The 23,695-nt window shown below is 41.8% G+C and overlaps 1 protein-coding gene across 1 annotated transcript in view; it reads left to right on the forward strand.

Moving 5' to 3' along the window:
• The window catches only part of LOC138971129 (PAX-interacting protein 1-like), a 29,281-nt gene extending 6,129 nt beyond the window's left edge, over positions 1–23,152 (forward strand). Inside the window, exons 7-21 of the mRNA XM_070343757.1 lie at positions 348–480; positions 2,875–3,459; positions 4,330–4,862; positions 5,323–5,482; positions 6,865–7,052; positions 7,586–7,723; positions 8,353–8,474; positions 8,810–8,994; positions 9,406–9,541; positions 10,478–10,571; positions 13,142–13,310; positions 14,665–14,765; positions 15,741–15,875; positions 19,095–19,170; positions 20,471–23,152. Coding sequence (XP_070199858.1) covers positions 348–480; positions 2,875–3,459; positions 4,330–4,862; positions 5,323–5,482; positions 6,865–7,052; positions 7,586–7,723; positions 8,353–8,474; positions 8,810–8,994; positions 9,406–9,541; positions 10,478–10,571; positions 13,142–13,310; positions 14,665–14,765; positions 15,741–15,875; positions 19,095–19,170; positions 20,471–20,565 — 2,850 coding nt within the window. The 3' untranslated portion in view covers positions 20,566–23,152. The remainder of the gene's footprint in view (positions 1–347; positions 481–2,874; positions 3,460–4,329; positions 4,863–5,322; positions 5,483–6,864; positions 7,053–7,585; positions 7,724–8,352; positions 8,475–8,809; positions 8,995–9,405; positions 9,542–10,477; positions 10,572–13,141; positions 13,311–14,664; positions 14,766–15,740; positions 15,876–19,094; positions 19,171–20,470) is intronic.
• The last annotated feature ends 543 nt before the right edge of the window (positions 23,153–23,695 follow it).

Here is a 23,695-nt window from a genome sequence, read left to right on the forward strand (position 1 = left end):
ATTGAACCTATCTCTCTCCTTTTTTTTTTTTTTTTCTGTAAAATGGAATCTCCGTATAAGAGTGACGAAAATACTGAGAAAATTAAGAAAACAGGGTGAGTCTTATATTGTATGGGGAGATTTATATAGCGCTTGACGTTAAAAATTAAAAGTCTTAAAATTGAGTAAAGTTTGCAGAGGTTATATATGAACCGAAACCTTGATAAATCATTTATTAAAGGTCACCGGTGGGGCAGGGGGAGGGACTGGGAGTCTTGAATGAGCGCTTCTGGAGTGATAACGCGAGACGACTCCTCTGATCTTGCCGCGAGGTTCCGCCTGTTACACAATGTGTCCTTCATTTTCAGTCTGATGCGAGGAGAGAGATGGAGCCGATGGACGTCAGCCCCCTCCCAGGGTCTCTCCCCTACCCCCCTGGTTTCAGCCCTGGGTCGTCCAGGTGCAAGTCCTCCTCTTCTGAGGAGATGTACAAAACTAATGGTAATGGCCGTCTTGTTTGACAGCACGGTGGAACCTCCATTTTAAGACCTTCAAGTTTCTGATACAATCAGGTCTTAAAAAGGATGGAGTCTTAAAATGGGGGTATATTTACAGACGTTATGAACAGAAAATCCAAAATATCAAGGTCTTAAGAAGGGGGAAGTCTTAAATGGGGGGTCTTAAAAGGGAGGTTCCACTGTAAAACTCTAGCAACCTGAACGTCTTTTAAACCAATGAAAACTTTTGCAGTTTGATCTGGTAGCCGGTAGCTCTACTCCGCCCATCCCCGGCCACGTCAGATGGGTGGGAGTCGCCAGTCGCATTGGGTGGGCCCCTTTGAGGCTGAGGGCCCGGCACCGTCTTCACCTGGCTGCGACTCATGAAGACGACACCATCACGTTGATTCGTTGATGACACAACCATTTGTGGAGGGTAGCGTAGGCACCCGGTCTGCTCCCCGCCTAAAAAAGGCCAGTGCCGTTCCGTCTTCGAGGGACTGCGTGGGTTTCATTTCGGAGTTTTCCTTCTCCTAGACGAGTTTCCTTCCATGGATGATGAGCCTCCTCTACCCTCGTTTTGAATTCAGGGTGGTCTTCTCTTAGGATAGCTGCCTGCCAGGGTTGACGAGCCTATCCTGCCCCGCTATTTGACCCATAGCTGGAGGTTGGTTCGTGGGCACCTGGGCGTTTCCACACACCGGTGGGCCCGCATGCCGCACGTCTAGGGGCCAACCTCCTCCGAGTCCTTGTAGTCTAGCCTGGGGCCTTGCGGTACCCAGTTTACGCCTGTCGCCGCGATGGAGGCACTACATAGGGCTTGTTGTGGAGAGGTTATTGTACTGGCAGGAGAGACTGACGCATTCTGCTCTCTTTTCGCATTGTCCTAAAAAGGACAGACGGTGCTAGCCAGCGGTGAGGGCTGAAAGCGAGAAGTGACAAGCACAAGACACTTCTCCAACACACTAGACACGTCACACAACCGTTTGGCAGGCACTTTTGCAGTAATTTTGTCCGTTTTTTTCCAAACGTTTTTCCGGAAAGAGAAAAGAAACGCCTGGGGCTGCCTCCCCTGTAGACAAATTGCCGACACTTTTATGGTCACATTTTTGAAAGGAAAGAAATCATGGCAAAAACCCTGATGCATAGTGATACGTTAAGATGAAAAGAAAACATCTTCATTTTGATGCTGGTGTGATAAAATTGTGTTGATTAAAAATTAAAAAACAAATGAGGGCATCATTCTGACTTGAACATATACCACACATTTGATAGCCTGGTTATGTTCTGTGTATAGTGAAAACATTTCACTTATGTCTATGTACAAAGTGAATCTCTGAAGGGATTTTGAATGGTTGTGAATACAATGGAACACACACACACACCTTTTCAGACGCCATTTTCTACGACTTTTTATTCATAACCTCTGTAAATTTACCCCCATTTTAAGACTCCCTCGGGAGCTCCATTTTAAGACCTGATTTTCTTAGAGGGAGGGTGGGTTGGGGGATCCACTGTATATGTTTGATGAATTTCTTTATTTGGTGTTTAACGTCGTTTTCAACCATTCAAGGTTATATCGCGACGGGGAAAGGGGGGAGATGGGATAGGGGAAAGGGGGGAGATGGGATAGAGCCACTTGTTAATTGTTTCTTGTTCACAAAAGCACTAATCAAAATATTGCTCCAGGGGCTTGCAACGTAGTACAATATATGACCTTACTGGGAGAATGCAAGTTTCCAGTACAAAGGACTTAACATTTCTTACATACTGCTTGACTAAAATCTTTACAAACATTGACTATATTCTATACAAGAAACACTTAACAAGGGTAAAAGGAGAAACAGAACCGTTAGTCGCCTCTTACGACATGCTGGGTAGCATCGGGTAAATTCTTTCTCGTCCAAACCAATATGGGACTCCCCCTAACCCGCGGGGGGTATGTTTGATGAAAAAACCCAAGAAAGGTTAGTTCATGGGAAGTTTAATTATTGACAAAACAAAATATTCACAAGAACATTAATCTGATGGTCTTAATGATGGAGGGACTTGAAAATAATTCGGAGTCTAACAAGGAACTTAGACGAGTAGGCGTTGATTTTGACCTTTACATCAAGATAGTGAGTGAATATGGCTGGTTACAGCATTTACAAATCTTGCATCTCGAAAGATTCGTAAATTACAGTGGAACCCCCCTTTTAAGGCCTCCACAAATCTGAAAAAAATCAGGTCTTAAAAAGGAGGGAGTCTTAAAATGGGGGTACATTTACAGAGGTTATGAACAGAAAGTCTGAGAAAACAGGGTCTTTAAAAGCAGGGAGTCTTAAATTAGTGGGTCTGATTTTTTTTCTTGCTTATCTTTTTCTTGTTTAAATCTGGTGAGTTTTGTTCCTGACAGGGAGCAGACCAGACACTCCAAGCGCGAAGGAAGCTCTGGCCCGCATGGTTAGCAGTCGTCTCTATGGAAACGGCAAATCTGACATGCCCGACATTCCTATTCCTCGCACCGGTCTTTCTCCCATCATGCACCAGGGGCCTCGCTCGTTATCCCCAGGAAGCCAAGGGGGGCCTATCCCGCCCATGCCAGCGGCAGCCCATCCAGGAATGCCCCCTGGTATGGGTATGCCTGGTCCTGGTTCAGGACACGCCAGTATGGGGCCCGGTCTTCCAGGAATGTCTAGTCCAGGACATTCCAGTATGGGAATGGTCCATCCCGGTATGCAGAGTCCCCACCATACCATGAGCAGTACGGGAATGCCCCATCCGGGAATGCCTCATCCTGGCACTGTCCCTCACCCCGGACTTGATACTGCCGGCATGCCCAGCGGAGGAATGCCCGGAAGTGGTATGCCCAGCCAGGTGATGGTCACGTCTGGAATTGGGCCTCCGTCTGTTCCCAGTTCCATGCATATGCAAATGTCTGGACCAGGAATGAGCCCTCATCATCCTCCTCCCCAACATGGTCAGGGACCGTACCCACCAGGTGTGTGCAATTCCGTTTTGGGCAATGCTTTAGAATACATGAGTACAGTGGAACAACCCCCCCCCCCCCCCAATTTTGAGACTCACTCCTTTTCTGATTTTCTCATATATTTAGAGGTCTTAAGAGGGGGTTCCACTGTATTTTGTAAAGGGCAGTGAAACTAAAGTTCTCATCAGGATGTTGATTTTAAAGAATTATCTGCATATTAAATGGGTAAACACAGTTGTTTGGCTGAAATAAGACTTTTTGTGTGACCATGTGCTGCAGGGATAATGTGTTTGTGGTTCATGCCTTGAATTAGGTATGTCGTAGGTCAGTTCCAGTGTCTGGTGAACAGTAGGACAAGCAATAAAGCTTTTATTTTTAGAACCATAAATATTGTGAGAATGCATCAGAATCAGATTAGCTCAAGATTTTATATAGTTTCCTTTGCAAACATGTGTAGCCTGTTCATCATCCACTTGTTTTTACCTTCGTCCGCACTAACTGAAAACCGGCACGGTTGGCCTAGTGGTAAGGCGTCCGCCCCGTGATCGGGAGGTCGTGGGTTCGAACCCCGGCAGGGTCATAACTAAGACTTTTAAAATTGGCAATCTAGTGGCTGCTCCGCCTGGCGTCTGGCATTATGGGGTTAGTGCTAGGACTGGTTGGTCCGGTGTCAGAATAATGTGACTGGGTGAGACATGAAGCCTGTGCTGCGACTTCTGTCTTGTGTGTGGCGCACGTTAAATGTCAAAGCAACACCGCCCTGATATGGCCCTTCGTGGTAGGCTGGGCGTTAAGCAAACAAACAAACAAACACTAACTGAAAGTGATAACTATTTCAAAAAACGTGTAAGTAACGCAGACATGATTACATTTTTTTTGCAGGTTTCACCCAGCCGCCTCATCAGCAGCACCCTCATCAGCTGCAGCAACGACAACATCAGATGCAACTTCAACAACAAATGCAACAGCAACAACTTCACCAGCAACAAATGCAGCAACATCAGCAACAACTACAGCAACAACACCAGCAGCAGCTGCAACACCAACAGCAGCTGCAGCAGCAACATCAAGCCCAGCAACAACAAATGCAACAACAACTTCACCAGCAACAAATGCAGCAACATTTGCAACAGCAGCAACAGTTACAGCTGCAGCAACAACAACAGCAGCACCATCACCCACCACCTCATCAGCCCAAAAAACGACAGTCCAAGCAAAGTCAGCAACAAACAACACCGCTCCCCCCGCCCTCTCTCCCCCCTCAACAACCACCGCTACCACTGCAAGGCCAGCAGCAGATGCCCAACAACCAGGGTGGGCCGGGGAGAGAGGAGATGAACGGGAATCGAACCCTGAGAAACATCACCAACAACAGCGGAAGTCCTCCAGCAGCCCGGCCCTCTCCTCCCTCCAAGGTAGTGTCATTGTTTGCTTTCACATGATATGGTTGTCAATTTAAAAGCAGTGCGTTCAGTTTCATTCTGTGAGTTCGACATCTTGACTAAATGTTGTTATTTCGCCTTACGCGACTTGTTCAAGCTTGTAATAGACCGATTCTGGAAATAACTCTTGGGGTTTGTATAGGTTGTGGGAGAGTGTCCTTTTCTTGCAAAACCTTGTACAAATATTGGAAGGGCCAGTGCCTAGCGAGGGGTCTGTCGGAAACACGCACATATTTTCTTCACACCCCTCACTAGTGATTGGCCCATTCAATATTTGTACAAGGTTTTGCAAGAAAAGGTCACTTTTCCACACCCCATACCAACCCGACGGAGTTATTTCCAAAAATCGTCTATTGTACAGAGATGTGCACGATTGTTTTTCATTTATGTTAGCGTTTTTTTAAACATACAAAGTTTTACCCTTTTTTTTCAGATCAACCAGATGTTCGGTCTTGGTGGGCAGGCTCGCCCCCCTCCTCCTGCGTACCCCTACCCCCCTCAGTCGCCAGGATCACAGCAACAACCACCGCAACAACAACCACCACAACCTCCACCGCAGTTTGATTATTTCGGACATGAAGTGCCAGAGAGCAGTAAGTTTGTTGCCTGGTTTGGCTGTTTTATTGGCTCACGTAAGTGTAGCCTATGCGATCGTAACTTTGTCTGTCTGTGCGTGCGTGCGTGCGTGCGTCTGTGCGTGTGTATGTCTGTGGTAGAAACTCTAACATTTGAAGACGTCACATTACATTGACGTCACATTATGACGTAAGAGGGTTAGACGTCACGCGAAGGAAGTACTGAAAGTCTCGGTCATTATTATTATTTTGAGCGCGCCGAGACTAGTTGGCAGTCGTGTCCTTGTAAGTAGGCTACATGCAGACAGACAGATCTAGATCTAGTGTCTCGCTTTTTTGCACAGTTTCACCTATGCTCTTTCTGTGTGTGTGTGTGTGTGTGTGTGTGTGTGTGTGTGTGTGTGTGTGTGTGTGTCTGTGTGTCTGTGTGACGGAGTGATCGAGTTTGTGTTACTGTTTGTCGATTTCTTACGTGAGCCTTGATGGCTTCGCCTCTTGTTATGGATGTGATATGATGAAATACTTTGGTTACCTTTTGATTAAGAAAAGTTTTATCTGAAGTTTTTTTTGTAAGCAAGGAAAGACTTATGTTAGACTAGATGATTACCGGCTTCGCCGGGAAGAAGTAGAGCTGAATACCAGGCTGTGCCTGGGACGCCGGCTTTGCCGGCGCACGAAGGAAAGGAGATAAACGCGCAAAACACTGGAGACCTTCTAAAAATAGTAACGTAGTAACGGGAATATGGATTGACGCCACACGGAGGAAGGGAGATAATCGCGGCTGAAAACACTGGAGAAGATAAGGAAGAGTTACTGGTAGTGGATCCCGACAACAACAACAAAAAATCGGTTCAGCGCGCACAGCGCTGCGCGCTGAGAGCACGTGTTGAAATATCTCATCGATGAGGTTGTGTCCGGGGTGTAGCTGAATACGGTGTCCAAATTTGAAAAAGATCCACCGAGAACTTTGGCCGTGCATCGCGAACAGACAGACAGACAGACAGACAGACAGACACTAGTCGTATATATATATAGATGTATTTTTTTTGTTCATCCATAAAGTATGTAAACTTTTTTCCCATTTAAAATGTATTCAATGTCATCAATTTAGGAGGCAATATAGTGGGATGTGTAACAATGAACATTGAGAAATAATAATTTGAATCATGTGGGTTTTGTTTTTTTCAAGTTGGTGTGTTACTTATGTGGTCACTGGGTGCACAGGTCATTCTGTTTCAACTGTAAGAAATGTATGTGTTAACTTGTTCAAATTTCTTTCATTGCGCTTTTGCTGCCTCGGTCACTTCATTAATGACATATGTACATCGACTTCTGAAATGGTTCTGGGCTAGAAGAGGAAAATGAGCAATACGTTATGAATGACTCACTTTTTATTGCAGTCCCACCTGACCAGTGCTTGCTGGGGTGTGTATTCTACATCGCTGACTATCAGAAAAGTGTGGGGTCTGACGAAACGAGCACTTGGATCAAGATCATTGAACAGTACGGAGGCAAAGTTAGCCCCGTCTACATTGAGGCTGTCACACACTTTCTGTGTTCAGACCAGAGACTGGATAATGTGAAACTGGTGGGTGAACAGTAGAGTTTTCTTTCACAAATAGCAAATAAGAGAATAAATAAGGCCAAGAGAATGGTCTGTGTCAGATTTTGGTGGTTTCTGATGCTGTTATTTGTCTGTGTGGTTTTGTAAAACAAAATTATAAGTCACACGGGCACAGTGTACTAGTAATTTGCTTCAAGGGAATTGCTTCTTTTTTTTCCTTTTTTTTTTTAAACATGTAGGCTCATGAGCAGCCACAAAATATGACAGAAGATTTGGATAATGAATCGACTTGATTTTGAGCTATAAACTCTGTCAGTCTGTGTTTTTCAGGGTTATTGTGAACTTTTTATATGCTGAATACCAAAATCTTTCTCTGTTTGTCTTTCTCTTGTTCCCTGTCTCAGGATCTGTTTTTTTTAACCATATTAAAATGTGCTGTTCAAAGAGATAAAGCCTGATTTGATAATTTGTTTACGGTTGTGTTTGATACATTTTTTACAGTTTTACCTCATTTTTGTGTTCAATTGTCTAAAAAAAAAAATCACTGATGCGTGCAGAAAGCCTTAGAGGATGAGAAGCGGATGGTGACTGCGTTCTGGTTGAACGATTGCTTGATGCAGAAGAAGATGCAGCCACCGTGGCAGGCTCTGCACATACCTCTCATGTTCACTGGAGAGAAACCATGCAGGAACCAGGTAGGCCATTTCCGCATGGTTTGGTTTCTGTTCTGTGTTAGACCGTCTTCAGATTTGCCTACTTGTCCTAAATACTAAGTCATGTTTTTTCCCCCTTCAGTTTGTAGGTCTAGTTCATTTAAAATCACCTGCAATTTTCTTATGTAAGACTGTGCTTTGGCATGAAGAAATCTCTAGCGATTCTCTCTCTCTGCGTATTCACCCTTGGGATGGTAACATATGTAACCTTTGTTCATGTTGTGGAACTAAATCAAAAGGATTGTTCTTTCTCATTACATGTACTTCAGGTTGGTTATTAATTTGATATTGTTCAAGACACCAGGGCTGAAGCGCACGGAGCAAAGCAGGGTGCAACCCAACTGGGTGGAAACAAGCCGCAGGGTCTGCCTGTGATTGGTTGAAATCACAACGAATCTCAATTTCAACCAATTATACCCCGCGGCAGCATACCACCCATTTGGGTGGCATCCAGTTTTGCTTCGTGCACCTCACCCCTGCCCCTTTCATAGCTTGAGCTTGCTGATATTTGTTTTTGTTATTTATTTATATTTGTATTTTTTATTTGTACGGTACATGTATTTTTCTGAGAAATGTGTAAACGATAAGATTTCAACATTTGTTTGAAACAGATTATCAGCATCACAAATTTCTCGGGAGAAGAAAGGAAGCGTGTGAAGCAGATGATCAGTGCTATCGGTGCCAAGTACACAGGCTACATGTCACGCAGTAACTCCGTTCTTGTCTGTAAGAGGTAAGACAATAGGAAACAACAACAAAAAATAGAGATGGTAATACTAATGTTAGCTCTACATTAGTGCCATCTTCAAGTAAACACATGTTAAAGTCAGTTATCGACATGTTCAAATGTACACATCTATAATTATTTTACCAAACTGTTTATATTTTTAGTCTTTAGTTTTGTTTTTATTAAAAACAAGGATAACCACAACAAAATCGGAGTAAAAAAATATCAAGCTATGTTTTTGTTTCCTTTGTATTGTTGCTTCCTTTTTCTGTTTTGCTAACTTATGTTTAAACAAAAAGTTTTTAGAAAAAGAAGTAATATCTGATTTCTTTTTCATCCAGGCCAGGAGGTATGAAATTTGAGAAAGCGAAGGAGTGGCGTGTGCCTGTGGTGAACGTTCAGTGGCTGTCGGACCTGGTGTTGGGTCAAATGGACGCGCTGCGACTGCCTGTACAGATGCGCTACCTGCAGGTCGGTCATGTGCGAGACTTCAACGCTGACCTCAGCAAGGTGTGGCAGTGGATGAGTAAGTATTGTCACCTTTATTTGTGTGTGTTTTGCTGTTTTATTTGTTATTATGTTATTTGTGTGTGTATGTGGGCGTGTGTGTGTGTGTGTGAGAGAGAGAGAGAGATAGAGAGCCTGGCTTAATGTAAGGAAGCACTTCTGATTTTACTTATGAGTGATGTATGTGTCAGTGAGATTTATTTTCTGTCATATTTTGTTATTGCGTTTCGTTTGTCTCGCTGTCTGGTCTAACAGTATAGACGTGTGATCCACAAGAAGAAGAAGAAAGTGTTTCCAAATCTCTCCTATAACACAGTTGTGTGACAGTGTTTTGACTTTGCAATATTTTCACCTGTCTTTGTACAAAAAAATTTTTTTTTTAATTTCTGGGTAAATGAAAGTTGTGTAATTTAACTTACCTGTGATGCAGTGGGTTGGAGGAAGCCCATAAAGGTGTCCAAAGAAGCCTTGCAGAAAGCGGCGCTGGTCCCCAAGATAACAGTGAAAACTGAGGCGCCAGACACAATCCCTACCAACCCTGACTCACCGCCTGCTAAGAAGAGAAGGTACAGTATGTGTCTGTTCATGCGTGTATATGTTTGTGTTCGAGTGAGTGCGGGGATATAGCTCAGTTGGTAGCGCGCTGGATTTGTGTTCAGTTGGCCGCTGTCAGCGTGAGTTCGATCCCAGGTTCGGCGGAAATTTATTTCAGAGTCAACTTTGTGTGCAGACTCTCTTCGGTGTCCGAACTCCCCCCCGTGTACACTACATTGGGTGTGCACGTTAAAGATCCCACGATTGACAAAAGGGTCTTTCCTGGCAAAATTGCTTAGGCACAGTTAATAATTGTCTACCTATACCCGTGTGACTTGGAATAATAGGCCGTGAAAGGTAAATATGCGCCGAAATGGCTGCAATTACTGGCCATATAAAATTTCATCTCACACAGCATCACTGCAGAGCGCCTAGAACTGTACCCACGGAATATGCACGATATAAGCCTCATTGATTGATTGATTGATTGTATAACTGTGTCTGTGCATGCTTGTTTTCGTGTATGTGAGTGTTTGTGTGTGTGTGTGTGAATATATGTCTGTGCATGCGTGTGCACATTTATGTTTGTGTGTTTTTTTCCCTTCATTTGTGTGTGTGAGTGATATTAGGTTCAGCAAATGTGCTGATCTGTGTGGGCATTGGTGTAGATATGTGTGTGCTTGCAAGTATGTAGCAGTTCGAAGCTTAAACTAAATAAAGGGTGGATGCATTGTAATTAATGTAAAGCAAAGCCTCAGAAACAAAATATATCAGTTATGATAGGCCTAGGTAATACCGTAAGCTGTTTTATTAAACTAAGCCTTGGGGGAGAGTGGGGAACGTTGTCAGATTTTTGTCTGTTAGTTATTTTTCTCTTTTGCTGTTCCAATTTCAAAATGTCATGCCTGGTAGTTGGCAAGAAAAGTCATCTTTTTGTGTGAAAATGAGTTCTGTTTTCTATATTACAGGGTGGAAGAAGAGAGTCCACCTCCGACCGACAGCTCTCTTCCCTGCATCATTTTCACCGGCTATCCTCGCACTGTGGTCAAGCGTCTCACTGCAGTCAGTTCAGTTTGATTTTCTCTCGCTGTAAAACTTAACAGTTTTAATGTGGCTATACAAACAAACAGACAAATGGTCAGTGAGGCAGGTGTGCAATTCAACAGAAAATAGAGATTAAACATGGAAATGGTCAGTTAGATAGGTTTGAAAATAAACAGAAAATAGAGATTAAACATGGAAAGGGTCAGTTAGACAGGTGTGAAAGTAAACAGAACATAGAGATTAAACATGGAAATGTTCAGTTAGACAGGTGTGAAAGTAAACAGAAAATAGAGAACAAACATGGAAATGGTCAGTTAGACAGGTGTGAAAGTAAACAGAAAATAGAGAACAAACATGGAAATGGTCAGTTGGACAGGTGTGAAAATAAACAGAAAATAGAGATTAAACATGGAAGTGGTCAGTTAGACAGATGTGAAAGTAAACAGAAAATAGAGAACAAACATGGAAATGGTCAGTTAGACAGGTGTGAAAGTAAACAGAAAATAGAGATTTAACATGGAAATGGTCAGTTAGACAGGTGTGAAAGTAAACAGAAAATAGAGATTAAACATGGAAATGGTCAGTTAGACAGGTGTGAAAGTAAACAGAAAATAGAGATTAAACATGGAAATGGTCAGTTAGACAGGTGTGAAAGTAAACAGAAAATAGAGATTTAACATGGAAATGGTCAGTTAGACAGGTGTGAAAGTAAACAGAAAATAGAGATTAAACATGGAAGTGGTCAGTTAGACAGGTGTGAAAGTAAACAGAAAATAGAGATTAAACATGGAAATGGTCAGTTAGACAGGTGTGAAAGTAAACAGAAAATAGAGAACAAACATGGAAATGGTCAGTTAGACAGGTGTGAAAGTAAACAGAAAATAGAGATTAAACATGGAAATGGTCAGTTAGACAGGTGTGAAAGTAAACAGAAAATAGAGAACAAACATGGAAATGGTCAGTTAGACAGGTGTGAAAGTAAACAGAAAATAGAGATTAAACATGGAAATGGTCAGTTAGACAGGTGTGAAAGTAAACAGAAAATAGAGATTAAACATGGAAATGGTCAGTTAGACAGGTGTGAAAGTAAACAGAAAATAGAGATTAAACATGGAAATGGTCAGTTAGACAGGTGTGAAAGTAAACAGAAAATAGAGATTAAACATGGAAGTGGTCAGTTAGACAGGTGTGAAAGTAAACAGAAAATAGAGATTAAACATGGAAATGGTCAGTTAGACAGGTGTGAAAGTAAACAGAAAATAGAGAACAAACATGGAAATGGTCAGTTAGACAGGTGTGAAAGTAAACAGAAAATAGAGATTAAACATGGAAATGGTCAATTAGACAGGTGTGAAAGTAAACAGAAAATAGAGAACAAACATGGAAATGGTCGGTTAGACAGGTGTGAAAGTAAACAGAAAATAGAGATTAAACATGGAAATGGTCAGTTAGACAGGTGTGAAAGTAAACAGAAAATAGAGATTAAACATGGAAATGGTCAGTTAGACAGGTGTGAAAGTAAACAGAAAATAGAGATTAAACATGGAAATGGTCAGTTAGACAGGTGTGAAAGTAAACAGAAAATAGAGATTAAACATGGAAATGGTCAGTTAGACAGGTGTGAAAGTAAACAGAAAATAGAGATTAAACATGGAAATGGTCAGTTAGACAGGTGTGAAAGTAAACAAAAAATAGAGATTAAACATGGAAATGGTCAGTTAGACAGGTGTGAAAGTAAACAGAAAATAGAGATTAAACATGGAAATGGTCAGTTAGACAGATGTGAAAGTAAACAGAAAATAGAGAACAAACATGGAAATGGTCAGTTAGACAGGTGTGAAAGTAAACAGAAAATAGAGATTAAACATGGAAATGGTCAGTTTGACAGGTGTGAAAGTAAACAGAAAATAGAGATTAAACATGGAAATGGTCAGTTAGACAGGTGTGAAAATAAACAGAAAATAGAGATTAAACATGGAAATGGTCAGTTAGACAGGTGTGAAAGTAAACAGAAAATAGAGAACAAACATGGAAATGGTCAGTTAGACAGGTGTGAAAGTAAACAGAAAATAGAGATAAAACATGGAAATGGTCAGTTAGACAGGTGTGAAAGTAAACAGAAAATAGAGATTAAACATGGAAATGGTCAGTTAGACAGGTGTGAAAGTAAACAGAAAATAGAGAACAAACATGGAAATGGTCAGTTAGACAGGTGTGAAAGTAAACAGAAAATAGAGAACAAACAGAGAAATGGCGAGGCAGACAGGTGTGCAAGTAGACAAGAAATAGTCAGTGAACAAACAGACGGACAACAGAATAGTTTAGAGCTAGTAGTCATAAGACATGACTTATTACAATTTTGCTTTGTTTTGTTGATTCTTACATTTTCTGAGATTTCATTCTAATTGTTTTAGCGGTGCTTGCAAATCTGAATTGGACAGCTCCTCAGATTTACCTCCAACCCCACCCACCCACCACCACCACCACATACACAAAAACAAAGAAAAGCTGGTGAAATACCATTATTTATTAGTACATTTGTAATAATTTATCAAAACAATATGTATGATGAAACATTTGATTGTCAGATTGCGGAGAAGCTGGGAGGGCGGGTGACGGAAAACCCGGCGCACTGCAGCCACCTGGTGGCCCAGAAACTGACGCGCACCATCAAGTTCTTCCACGCCATCAACGTCTGCGGCCACATCATTACCAAGGAGTGGCTGGAGGAGTCGTCCTTACAGGGACGCTTTCTGGGTCAGTTTCGGCTAGTGAATCACTCATGAGAATCTTCAGACTTTTTTCTGAAATCAGACTTTTTTTTGTGGTCCGGGGAACAAATTTTGAGAAACAGTCCTCGAATTTAATCACTATTTCATTAAAGGTCATTTTCAGACTATTTCACACTTCCCAGTTCCCATGCCTGGTGATTATAGTGGTATTACTCTTTTAAGACCTAAAATCTAAGAAACTGAGGTCTTTCAGGGCTGAAAGTGGCGAGTATTTTACTCACCATGGCGAGTAGAAACATGTAACTGGCGAGTAGAAATGTTCATCTACTCGCCAAATGCGAGTAAAGTTGTGGAAACAATTTATTGGTTTGGCTAGTAAAGTTTGCTCTCTGGCAAGTAAATTTTCAGAATTACTAGCCAAAGGCGAGTACACCATTTGTTGGACTTTCAGGGCTATCTTTGAAAGGAGGGTTTCTTAAAATGGAGGTAAATTTGCAGAGGTTATGACCCAAAAAATCATTAAAACAAGGTCTTAAAAAGGAGGAAGTCTTAAATTAGGGGGGTGGGGGGGGGGGGGGGGGGTGTGGCTTGAAACCACAGTACAGCAAATCTGCTCTTGCGACCACTTCTTGATAATGACCACCCCAAATGATCGTCAATGAGTTGTTTTTTCCATATGATTCACCTTAAACAGCGACCGCCTGTCTAGAAAGAGAGTTTTTAATCAGTCCCTCTGCTGTTTCCTTCCTTGCTTTCTTTCTTTCTAATGTTGTTAATCTATATATATATACGGCTTGTGTCTGTCTGTGTGTGTGTGTGTTCGCGATGCACGGCCAAAGTTCTCGATGGATCTGCTTCAAATTTGGTGGGCATATTCAGGTAGACCCCGGACACAACCTGGTCGATGAGAATTTTGAACACGTGCTCTCAGCGCGCAGCGCTGAACCGATTTTGGTTTTTCTGTTCATCTTCCCAGATCCATTCCCAGTAACTCTTCCTTATCTTCTCCAGTGTTTTCAGCATTTATCTCCCTTCCTTCGTGTGGCATCAATCCATATTCCCGTTACTATTTTTAGGTCACTGTCCACAACGCTCAATCCATATTCCCGTTACTATTTTTAGAAGGTCACTGTCCACAACGCTTTCATCCCGGCGAACCTGGCAAAGCCGGGTCCCCGGCGCAGCCGGGTATTCGGCTCTACTTCTTCCCGGCGAAGACGGTTATCCGGCGAAGCGGGTATTCATCTAGTAATAAATATACTGAGAAAAATTGCACTGTATGCAAGAGTAAAAGTTCAACAAAATTCAGACACAATAGGTTTTGCTCTTGACAATCAATCCTAAAAATAAACATAATTTCTTTCACTGCATGTTTTCAGAGGAGGAGAAATACCAGCTGAAAGACGAAGCAGGAGAGCGTGAGGTTGGATGCAACCTTCAGGAAAGTCTTCAGAAGGCAAAGACTTCCCCCATTTTCCAGGTAAGTCCCTTCACCTGCCTCTCAGACAGAACCATTTACCTGCTTTCCAGAATAAGTGTGCTTGACTTGCGGATTAAAGTCGCTTGTTCATTTCAATGCTTGTTATTCTCTCAGGTGCCAGGAGAATGGTTCCGTATAACTCTCGCTTACTCCATTACACATGTCGTATGCATTGAGACCGCTTGCTTCCCTTAGTTTATTTGACCTCTAAATAACGCACTGCCTCATTTGTTTAAGATTCTTGTGCCACACGGCTGTTTCTAGCTTGTGTTTTAGTTGAGTTAAAATAGCCCAGCAGAGAGAATAGTTTGGAGAATAGTTTGGCTACCAACAGCTGCAGCCAGCACACCGTTAAGCTCGCTTGCCAGTTAAACACAACTGCTTGCGCGTTATACTGGAAAATTGGCCTGCCCAGTGCATAGCACCGAGAGAGCTGCTAGCTGCTGTGTTACCTCTGCAGTAGGGAAAGGATGGGTGCCAAAAATAGCCTGCAGCTAAAGTAGCAGAAATGAAGCCCTGTGAACAGCCGTGGCCAGGAAGATTGGGTGGGTTTTTTTTCTCTCAATAAGTTCACCCTCAGCGTATCTTAGTTTCTAAGCAAGCCAACGTAGGCAATTGACTTCCATGATTTCTTATTTAAAATGTGGTTGTGTGCCAGGGGATATGTTCGTGCATTTTGAAAGAATGTGAGTTCTGCGTCATAAGACATGTCTGCCATGCCCATGATAAATGCACGGTAATATTAATTAAGAGAACAAAGAGACTGTCTCTATGTGCAACTCTGTGTGTGTGTGAAATCATGGCTCATAAGCAGTGGTGCTGAAGAAAGTAATCAAAAGTCTCCACAAACATATAAGCATGACATTCGTATGATCTCATTTTTCACAACCAGAAGCTAGAAATCGTTTCTCTAGTCTCAAAGGGTTGAACTGTGGGGAGAAGCCCTCAAGTTACGTTTTACAATCCGTGTTTCAGGGGTTGATATTCTACATCACTCCTGGTGTCACGCCCCCTGTGGAGGAGCTGAAGAAAGTCATAGAGAGTGCCGGGGGAGCCGTCTTGAAGCGACGCCCGTCCGCCAAAACCACGTCCAAAATGAGAGACAGCAAGGTGAGACATGGTTTCAAAGGAATGCTGGCAACTACCACAGTTGGGCAGGGATGTCGTTTAGTGTCAGCAGGCGGAAAAACGCAGACTGGTTTAAACATGCAGACAATTTCTCCTCATTTTGGCACAGCTGCCAAACTTTTTCATGGTGGGAGAAAGCTGTTATTAAAGATCTGTCTTAAGAGACAAATTCCGAACATAACTCTGTCGGATTTGTATTGGTTGTGGGAGAGTGACCTGTTCTTGCAAAACCTCAGAACAAACAAAGGATGGACCAATCACTAGCAAGATGTCTGTTAAAAACACTTGCTTTGGTCCACGTGTTTCCGACAGACTCCTCGCTAGTGATTGGTCTATTTTCTGAAAATTGCTGAAACTTTTATGGCTTTTCTGCAAAACATTTGTCAGAAAATAAATTCTTGCAACATCCCTGGTGGCGATAAAGCCACCTTCCTCCTCAAAGTAACTTTCCATAGTGATTCAAAGTTTTGGTGAGGTGGATACCGTGAGCACATGTGAAAACCTAGATGTATTGGTAATGGGTTACCTGAAGGTTTCCATGGGAAGGAAGGAATCTCTAAACTGTAACTACATGTAGTTCTAAAAAATAATAAATAAATTAAGTAGATGTGCAACGCCAAGGCACTGCATACCCCAGCGAAAGACAAACCTCTCTCTTACTCTCTCTTTCTCTCTCTCAAACACACACACACACGAACACACACACACACTGACACACACACACACACGCACACACACACACACACACACACACCCCAAGTCACACACGTACACACACACATACACACTCACTCACACGCACTCACTCTCTCACACACACTTCATACACACAAAACACACCCCCATACGCACATATAGACAGACGGACATAAACACCTTTACAAACAAACACACATACACACACACATACACTTACGCACACACACACATACACACACCCACCCACTCTCTCTCTCTCTCTCTTTCTCTCTTATACAAACAGACACACACACACACACACACACACACTCACACTGTACATACGCACCAACAAATACGCACATAGACAGTCGGACACACACACACCTTTACAAACAAATTATACGCACTCATACACTGACACACAAACATACACACACACATTCACACACACTCTCTCTCTCTCTCAAACACACACACACACACCCACACCCACGCACACACACACACACCCCAAGTCACACAGACACACATACACACACTCACTAACACGCACTCACTCACTCTCACAAAAAACTTCATACACACAAAACACACACCCATACGCACATATGGACAGACGGACATACACACCTTTACAAACAAACACACATACACGCACACACATACACTTATACCCACACACACATTTACACACACACACACACACACGAGTACAGACTCATGCACGCGTGCGCACACACACACACACACACACACACACACACACACACACACAAATACACACACACCGTACCACACACATACGAGTACAGACTCATGCACGCGTGCGCGCACACACACACACACACACACACACACACACACACACACACACACACACACAAACAGTAACACTAACACATGTGCACAAAATGAACACAAACTCACACACACTGCGCGAGAGAGAAAGACTTCAGGGAGGCATGACGTCATGATGCATTAATTGACGTCAAAGACTTTCGACCGTGACGTATTCTTCTTACGCGAGCTTTATCCATAGACTTGGAAACTACGGAATTTCTACCCGTCCAAAACGGCCTTGGGTGGCGTTTGCTGAAAAAATGGGGGCGACTATTGCACCCACCGTATTTTTGTTAGTATGGTCCCAATTTTTGGTGAACTTCCATCTCCACCTGTAGCACGTAGCCGGGCACAAAGAATCCTTCTTTATCATGTATTATTCGGTATGCACATTTCTCAAGTCGATTACAGTATAGCGTTCACGGGATACCTCCAGCTTCGCTGGGATAAAAAAGGAGGCCATGTAAAATCACACAAGAGCAGAAAACATGTGACGAAGATAAACTCAAATCCATTTCATTTGCTACCTTCAAAAAGTCATGATTTGGGCAAACTGTGAGCTTTGAATACAGCCACCATACCATTTGAATGGTCTTTTTACATTTAGTCAAGTTTTGACTAAATGTTTTAACGTAGAGGGGGAATCGAGACGAGGGTCGTGGTGTATGTGCGTGCGTGTGTGTGTGTGTGTGTGTGTGTGTGTGTGTGTGTGTGTGTCTGTCTGTGTGTGTGTGTGTAGAGCGATTCAGACTAAACTACTGGACCGATCTTTATGAAATTTTCCATGAGAGTTTCTGGAATTGATATCCCCGAATGTTTTTTTCCTTTTTTTGATAAATGTCTTTGATGACGTCATATCCGGCTTTTCGTGAAAGTTGAGGCGGCACTGTCACGCTCTCATTTTTCAACCAAATTGGTTGAAATTTTCGTCAAGTAGTCTTCGACGAAGCCCGGACTTCGGTATTGCATTTCAGCTTGGTGGCTTAAAAATTAATTAATGACTTTGGTCATTACAAATCGGAAAATTGTAAAAAAAAATATTTTTTTTATAAAACGATTCAAATTTACAATCATCTTATTCTCCATCATTTTCTGATTCCAAAAACATATAAATATGTTATATTTGGATTAAAAACAAGCTCTGAAAATTAAAAATATAAAAATTATTATCAAAAAATCATCTTATTCCTTGTCGGTTCCTGATTCCAAAAACATATAGATATGATATGTTTGGATTAAAAACACGCTCAGGAAGTTAAAACGAAGAGAGGTACAGAAAAGCGTGCTATCCTTCTCAGCGCAACTACTAAACCGCTCTTCTTGTCAATTTCACTGCCTTTGCCATGAGCGGTGGACTGACGATGCTACGAGTATACGGTCTTGCTGAAAAATTGCATTGCGTTCCGTTTCATTCTGTGAGTTCGACAGCTACTTGACTAAATGTTGTATTTTCGCCTTACGCGACTTGTTTTTTTTATCTTTTCAATGCTTTGAATAGCTCAGACCTCTTAAGTGTAACATTGGAAATCACAACCCATTCATGAGAACAATACACCTTTTTAATTTGGGAACTGGAGGCAAATTTCTTAGTACCAGAAGTCTTTAGTATGTTTGTTTCTTGCTGCATAAGAGTGAGAGAGAAAGAGGTAGAATATGAAATTGTCATGTTGTTTATTCCAGGGAAGGTCAACTTTCGTTGTGATCACCTGTCCCAATGATCTCCACCTCTGCAGAGACTTGATGGCACAGAAAATTGGTAAGTCTTAACTATTTTTGTCTGCAATAGTGGACGGGCCAAATGGCCTAGTGGATAAGACGTAGGCCTCCCTTGTGGCAGGTTGAGTGTTCGAATCCTGGCTGCACCTGGTGGCTTTGTGCAGACCTGCTAGTGCCCGTTCCCTCTTCATGTGTACACGCAAGCACAAGATCAAGTGCGCACAGAAAAGATCCTGTAATCTATGTCTTCTTCTTCTGCGTTCGTGGGCTGAAACTCCCACGTACACTCGTGTTTTTTGCACGAGTGGAATTTTACGTGTATGACCGTTTTTTACCCCGCCATTTAGGCAGCCATACGCCGTTTTCGGAGGAGTAATCTATGTCAGAGTTCAATGGGTTAATAACCGTTATAGACGATGGGCTATAGAAACATGCAAATACCAAGCATGCATCCCCTGAAATCGTCATATGGCTGCCTAAATGGCAGGGTAAAACTAAAAACACGTAAAAATCCACTCGTGCAAAACACACGAGAGCACGTGGGGTTTTCAGCCTATGAACGTAGGAGAAGAAGAAGAAGTCTCCAAGAATTGTAGTGGTTGTTCAGAAACAGAATAAATGGGAACGTCAAGTACACCAGCAGAAACTGTTTTAGTGATAACGCTAGTTTACAACAACAAAACTCTGACAGTTGGATCCTTGAATTAAAACGGACATGTGCAGAGCTGTAAAAGAAGAAACCATGCTGCTTGCATGTGCGTTTTGCAACTGTGGAAGAAATAATACAGGATTTTATTCCTGTTTTCATGTTACTATTTTACTGACTGATAGATTGCCATAGTTGGTTTGTTTGTTTGTTCGTTCATTGGGTGAAACTCCCACGGCTTTTACGTGTATGACCGTTTTTACCCCGCCATTTAGGCAGCCATACGCCACTTTCGGAGGAAGCATGCTGGGTATTTTCGTGTTTCTATAACCCACCGAACTCTGACATGGATTACAGGATCTTTTTCGTGCGCACTTGGTCTTGTGCTTGCGTGTACACACGGGGGTGTTCGGACACCGAGGAGAGTCTGCACACAAAGTTGACTCTGAGAAATAAATCTCTCGCCGAACGTGGGGACGAACTCACGCTGACAGCGGCCAACTGGATACAAATCCAGCGCGCTACCGACTGAGCTACATCCCCGCCCATTGCCATAGTAACTGATTGATTGATTGACAGATAAAGTAATTGATTGATTGATAAATTGACAGATGAAGTAATTGATTGATTGATAGATTGGCAGATGAAATAATTGATTGAGTGGTTGATTAATAACACTTCTCCTTTTCACCAGATGTGTACAGTGCAGAAATGGCCCTGACTGGAGTGCTGAGACAAGAACTGGACTGGCAAATGTATCGTCTGGATTACAGGCTTCATGCAGTGTAGGGCATTGTTCGCACATTTTATGACATATTTGAAAAAGACAAATCAGCAGCGCTTCCATCTCCAGACCAGAAACTGTGTGGATGTGTAACATAATGCAGTGTTGCATGAATTTTAAGATGTGGATTGAATTTTACGTGTACTTCTGCATTGAGGAGAGGAGAGATTTGGTAACCGGATGCAATGATGCATGAATTTTAAGAAGAAGAAAAAAGTCAGATTTTATTTGTGTTCCCTTTTTGAGAAAAGGAGAGCTTGTGTGCAATTTTTGGATTTATATTGAAATGGTTGATTAGGACAGAATAGAGTCTAGGTTTTAGTTTCCTTTTCAAGTTTTACAATGGTTAAAAGGTGTGCTTCACAAACAGATATGCTTTTGTGAACAAAAAACAATTGACAAGTGGCTCTATCCCATCTCCCCTCTTTCCCCGTCGCGATATAACCTTCGTGGTTGAAAACGACGTTAAACACCAAATAAAGAAAGGACAAACAGATATGCCCCACCCTTTTTTTTGTGTGAGTCTTTTCAAGACGGTTAGCATGTGTACAAATACTTCTTGTTTGCCTTTGTTTTCCATATGGTGAAAATTAGTGTCACAATTGCATGGGTTTCCACCATGGTCTTTATATTCCTGTGTCCAGAGCCTGCATGATAAATATTTTTTAAGTTTGGTTTTTGATTTGGTTTATTGCAAAATTATTGCTATATTGAGTGACTAGCTAAGCAAAATTAGAGAACAAAAAAGAACATCTTGATCCAGGAATTTGAAAAAAGACATGGATGTTCTCACTACTTTTCCATCTTGTTTTGACCCTTGTGACTTAACCCCTACCCCCCCCCCCCCCCCCTTCAGATTGATTTTTGTTTCAATGTAAGAGTCAGTCAACCCACACATTAAACCCTAACGGTGACAAGGTGACAAGTCAGTTAGCTACAGTCGTAGACACATTTTAAACAGTGTCAGAGAGAAATACCTACTTAATAAAGTTGTGTATGTGTCAAGATTTTTCTCTTTCACAACAGGTCAAGGTATTCCCCAAAATGAGGTGCTTTAAAATAACAGGAATCATTCAACCGTTTCTTAGCGATACAGTATGCTGACATGTATGTGAAAGTTGGGTAAAACAACAAAAATAGTCTGCTTAAATTTGTTCACATAGCACATTGGTGGATGGTTATTCTTATGAGATGGACTTGAAGTTGAACATGTGTGGTGTGTGTGTGTGTGAACACTAAGCATTCATAACTAAATCAGACATCAGATTTTTATGTAAAGTAAAAAATGTCTGTACATTTCAAACTACATTTTAAAGGGTTTTTGAGGTTTTATTAGTCAATATCAGCACTGAAGGTTAGTCAATATCAGCGCTAATGATTATTCAATATCAGCACTACTTGTTAGGTTCAAACCACAGCTTCGCTCACTATTCGTAGTTTCACTAAAAATGGAGATTTCACAATCCATTATCTGTAAATACATGTACATTTGTACAAATTAGAGTATTCATCGTTGTTCTTAACCTTCCCTCACTCTGTATTCATTAAAAAAGTATTAACCACATGTGTTCATGTTTTGCTTATGGTAAGACCGGATTTTCATTCTCTATTTTGACTGTCTATCAGTTTATGTTTTAATTAGAAAAAAATGGAGAGAAAGCTAGAACCCAGACTCTAAACTGAAAGTCTTCCACAAAGTTTTATGACAAGAAATATACATGTATATTACTGGAAGATGACAAAACATGAGGATATCACAGTAAATGTGGGTGGCTCACGTCTTTATGCCATTTTAGTTTAGATTTATGTTTTAAGTGATGTATTGACCTCTCTTTTTTTTAACACTTTCCATAATTACTTATTTGCTTGCATGTGTGTGTGTTTATATAAAGAATGTTTTGGGGAGCATTTGTGTCAGCTGAAATCATTTTTGAGTCACTTGAGAAAAAGTGACTCTATGTAATCGGTCAGTGTTAGTCTGTCCGGCCGGCCGGCCGTCCGTAGACACCACCTTAACGTTGGACTTTTCTCGGAAACTATCAAAGCGATCGGGCTCATATTTTGTTTAGTCGTGACCTCCAATGACCTCTACACTTTAACGATGGTTTCGTTGACCTTTGACCTTTTTCAAGGTCACAGGTCAGCGTCAAAGGAAAAATTAGACATTTTATATCTTTGACAAAGTTCATCGGATGTGATTGAAACTTTGTAGGATTATTCTTTACATCAAAGTATTTACATCTGTAGCCTTTTACGAACGTTATCAGAAAAACAAGGGAGATAACTAGCCTTTTCTGTTCGGCAACACACAACTTAACGTTGGGCTTTTCTCGGAAACTATAAAAGTGACCGGGCTCAAATTTTATGTGAACGTGACTCATTGTGTTGTGAATAGCAATTTCTTCCTGTCCATCTGATGCCTCATATAATATTCAGAACTGCGAAAGTGACTCGATCGAGCGTTTGCTCTTCTTGTTTTAATTATTATTATGGATGACAATGTTCCATGATAAGTATACATGAAGAGACGTTTAAACCCCACCATTTTTATTTTACTTTCAATTTGATTGAATAAATTTGGTGTGAAACAGGGATGTGTGTTCTCTTTTTGCCAAATGTAATGTCTCGGGGTTGTTATGCGGACAAAACCAACGGACACAAGAAGGGTGAGGTGCAACGGTTTATTCGGTGACCACATGGCAGGCTCTCTGTACGGAAGTATCAGTGCGCATGACTGAACCAAACATTGAACCCCGATGGTACATAGGTACCGTAGATACAATGAACTGGTCAAAGGGAGACAACAGCATGCTAGCCATTATAGGATGCTGTCACATGATGAAAACAGGCATGAATCAAGTTTTGCTTTTAAATCTGAATTCTGGAACATATTGACAATAAAAGTTCTGAAATGAAGACTCGGTAAAACCAAGATGGGTAAATGAATGGGGGGGGAAAAAAACTGCATGCACCTTTAACCAGACCTGGGAACCCCTGTTTTGCACTAAGTATTCTCAAACAAACTTGGTGTATTTTCAGAAAAATGAGCGTACTCCACACAGCATTTGAACATCCATGATTCAAACATGCTTCACACGCGTCCGCCACATCGTTAATTAAGTTTACCTATACACA

Source organism: Littorina saxatilis, linkage group LG7 (genome assembly GCF_037325665.1).
Source record: "Littorina saxatilis isolate snail1 linkage group LG7, US_GU_Lsax_2.0, whole genome shotgun sequence".
Lineage (NCBI taxonomy): Eukaryota > Metazoa > Mollusca > Gastropoda > Littorinimorpha > Littorinidae > Littorina > Littorina saxatilis.